This window comes from Thunnus maccoyii, chromosome 14 (assembly GCF_910596095.1).
Source record: "Thunnus maccoyii chromosome 14, fThuMac1.1, whole genome shotgun sequence".
Taxonomy (NCBI): domain Eukaryota; kingdom Metazoa; phylum Chordata; class Actinopteri; order Scombriformes; family Scombridae; genus Thunnus; species Thunnus maccoyii.
Window position 1 is genome coordinate 1,655,526 of NC_056546.1, and position 2,953 is coordinate 1,658,478.

General features: G+C 38.8%; 1 protein-coding gene across 1 annotated transcript; it reads left to right on the top strand.

The window, feature by feature from the left end:
- Positions 1–706: 706 nt before the first annotated feature.
- On the top strand, positions 707–2,678 carry LOC121911232. The gene has a single exon (XM_042432535.1). It carries the CDS (start codon positions 1,364–1,366, stop codon positions 2,078–2,080), a length of 717 nt encoding a protein of 238 aa, XP_042288469.1. The 5' UTR covers positions 707–1,363; the 3' UTR covers positions 2,081–2,678.
- Positions 2,679–2,953: the final 275 nt, after the last annotated feature.

Here is a 2,953-nt window from a genome sequence, read left to right on the forward strand (position 1 = left end):
TATGTTATATTACACCAATGTAATCTGTGTTTTGTGTTGTTATAGGCTACAGTGTTCAAATAAACTATGTTTTGGTGGATTTTGTGAGACAAAACGTAAATAAAACACTTCAACAAATTGTTTTTAAGGTTTTTTATTGTATTTTTTGTTCTGCTGTTGTTCTTTTGTTATTTTGTGTGTGTGTTTGTTCTGTTGGAGGCATTTTATTTGGAGATCTTCCAGTCTTTGCTCAGCCTTTCACCTTGCGCTTTTTAGCCTCCTTAAATTTTTTTCTTTAACTCTGCTTCTTTCTTTACCTCTGCCAGGTAGAGATGTCTCAGCTCTTCACATTGTTTGTCATGCGGCCTCACCTTTAACCTTGCCTGGAAGCACTGCTCCTCGACCTCAGCAGCCATGGCTGTCAGCTGGACGAGGAGACGACTGTCTACCTCTTGCTGGATCGTCAGCTCACGCTTCTCTCTGTGGAGCAGTTCGATCCTCCTGTGAAGGGCGAGCTGCTCTTTCCTCCAGGCCTCGGCTGCCTCGTTGTTCTCTTCTTCCAGATCCTGGTAGATCTTTTCCAGGTACTCTATCTCACTGCCTGACTCCATCTCATCGAGAGGTTTTTTTTTTGCTGTACTTAAGGGTTGGGTCCTGTTTATAACCTCTGATTAATGAGATAAAAGCCAAACGTACAGCTAGAATGTGCCTTTGATCTTCATTTGATGTTTTCCTACAAAAAGTTATGTTATGATGTCACATCATTTATTCACAAACAGACGTTGATATCACTAAGGGAGCAGCTGTCCCGGTAACGCTTTATTTTAGTAACAAATCTCTAAACTATGTTTTTAACTTTTTTATAGGGATAGATACATACTAAGAGAATATTCACAGTAAGTTAAATTAATTCGGCTAAAGGTTCCCCTTGGTATTTCATAAATTCAAAGATAAGTCTTTCTAAAAATGTTCTCACTTTTGAAGAGCTCCATGATACCAGTAAACATGAGTTAAACCACAGATAGCTGATAACACTCTCACTTGGCTTCATGATGCAGGCCTCAGGAAGGAAGAGGTTTTGAATGTGACTGACAGACTTCCTTTATGTGATCTATAATGTGTTATAGCACAGTGATGTCCGGAATGTGTGACAGCTGCTGTAGTTGCATGAAAACTTTGTTTACTCAGTCACACATTTATATCTCGAGGTGTATGGTGTGTTTTGAATGTTAAAAAAAACAGAAAAATATTCAAATGTTATTAGATATTATGTAAATGCTAATAATAAACTTCCTGTTTATTATAATGTGAAAGGGAAACCAAATGCGCACCAGAGTACGGAAGGACATAACACATTCTTCCTGTTCTGTGTTGATCTGTGGACATGGAGAAACTGACGGGGTGTTTTCTGTCGGTGCTGCTGCTGGCGGTGCTGAACTCTGTTTTAGCCGAAGATACATTTTTCGGGGAAGGTGGTGAGCTGCTGTTGAGGCCTCCTTTCTCTGGAGATATCACCAGCATCCAGTGGAAACACAACAACAATCTGGTGGCAGAATGGGTGAAAGATATAGTTGATCTGCAGGATTACGGTGACTTTAAAAGCCGAACAACCCTGAACTCAACCACTGGAATTTTGGAGATCAAAAACATGAGTCGAGCTGACAGCGGGCTGTATTCAGTGGAAATCAACAACAAGGTCCAGGATGAGCGCTATAATGCAAAACTGATCAAGGCAGTGCCACAGCCTGCTGTGTTGGTGGGACCACTGACTTGTACCAATGCATCAAAACAATGCACCCTGACCTGTGATGGAAACACAGAGGAGGCTGAACTTGTCACCTACAGCTGGAAGATGGGAGGAGGAGAGTGGAAGGATGGGGAGACGAACAGGAGCATCACCAATGATGAGACAATACAAAGTGTTGAAACGTTCTCCTGCCGGATGAAGAACCTAATCAGTGAGAAAGAAAGTGACCCCACACCCAACCCTTTCTTCAGAGAAAAGGTTACAGCCAGTTCTGGAGTTGGGTTGCTTGTGGATCTGTTTCTGCTTGTTGTTGGCATCTTGGCTGCTGTGGTAGGTGCAGGATTTGAAAACTAAAGGTGAACCTTTCTTCAGAGAAGAGCCTGCAGACTCTGGATGAAAGTTTTAGAGGCTGTCATGAGATCTTTGGCTGCCATGTCTCTCTTGGGGGCTGTTGTGTACTTGGTTTGGCGGAAACAAGAATCTGTCAGGAAATGGATCTGTCCATGTCTAATCAGAAAAGCTGATGATGATGATGATGTAGCTTGAAATGGATGATCACCTTGGTTTCCTGATGAAGATTAAAGCATGTCAGTACTCCAGTCAGGGAGAGGCAATGTGTTGTGTTTAGCAATTAAACATGAAAACAAGATTTCTCTTTTTTTTATTGATTTTTAGAACAGCGTTGTATATCTGTATGTATATTTTCTGCTACTTTATACTTCTTCTTCATCACATCTCAGAACAGTTTTCCATATTTCCATCATCATTGTGCTATTTTTTCTTTCTTTATTTGTGACACAATTGATCAAAGTGAGCCAGTAAAAGAAAAGTATAAAAGGATCATAGAAATGACTGTTTTCATGATGAATCTAATGGAAATTTTGTTTTGAGTTTGTTTTTTGAAACATTTATTTTTGTTTGTGATATAGTTTATATGTTAATTGTCAGAACAGGCATGAAATGTAAAATATTTCTAATATTAACAAAATACTTATTTGCAAAACAATGAATAAAAAAAAATACTCTGCTTTGAATAATAATTTGTGTGTTTTTTTTGTTTGTTTATTTCAAACATCTATCAAACAGAGTTCAGTGTTCAAACAAAAATTAATCTGGATCAGTCTGGATTATCATCATCCACAAAGTTATTCTTTTTTTAAAACATATTTTTGGGCATTTTTGCCTTTAATCGATAGCTGATATTGAAGAAACTGACAGGATATTAGA

Coding starts and splice junctions, on each gene's coding strand:
- LOC121911232 (XM_042432535.1), top strand. CDS start 1,364: ATGGAGAAACTGACGGGGTGTTTTCTGTCGGTGCTGCTGCTGGCGGTG.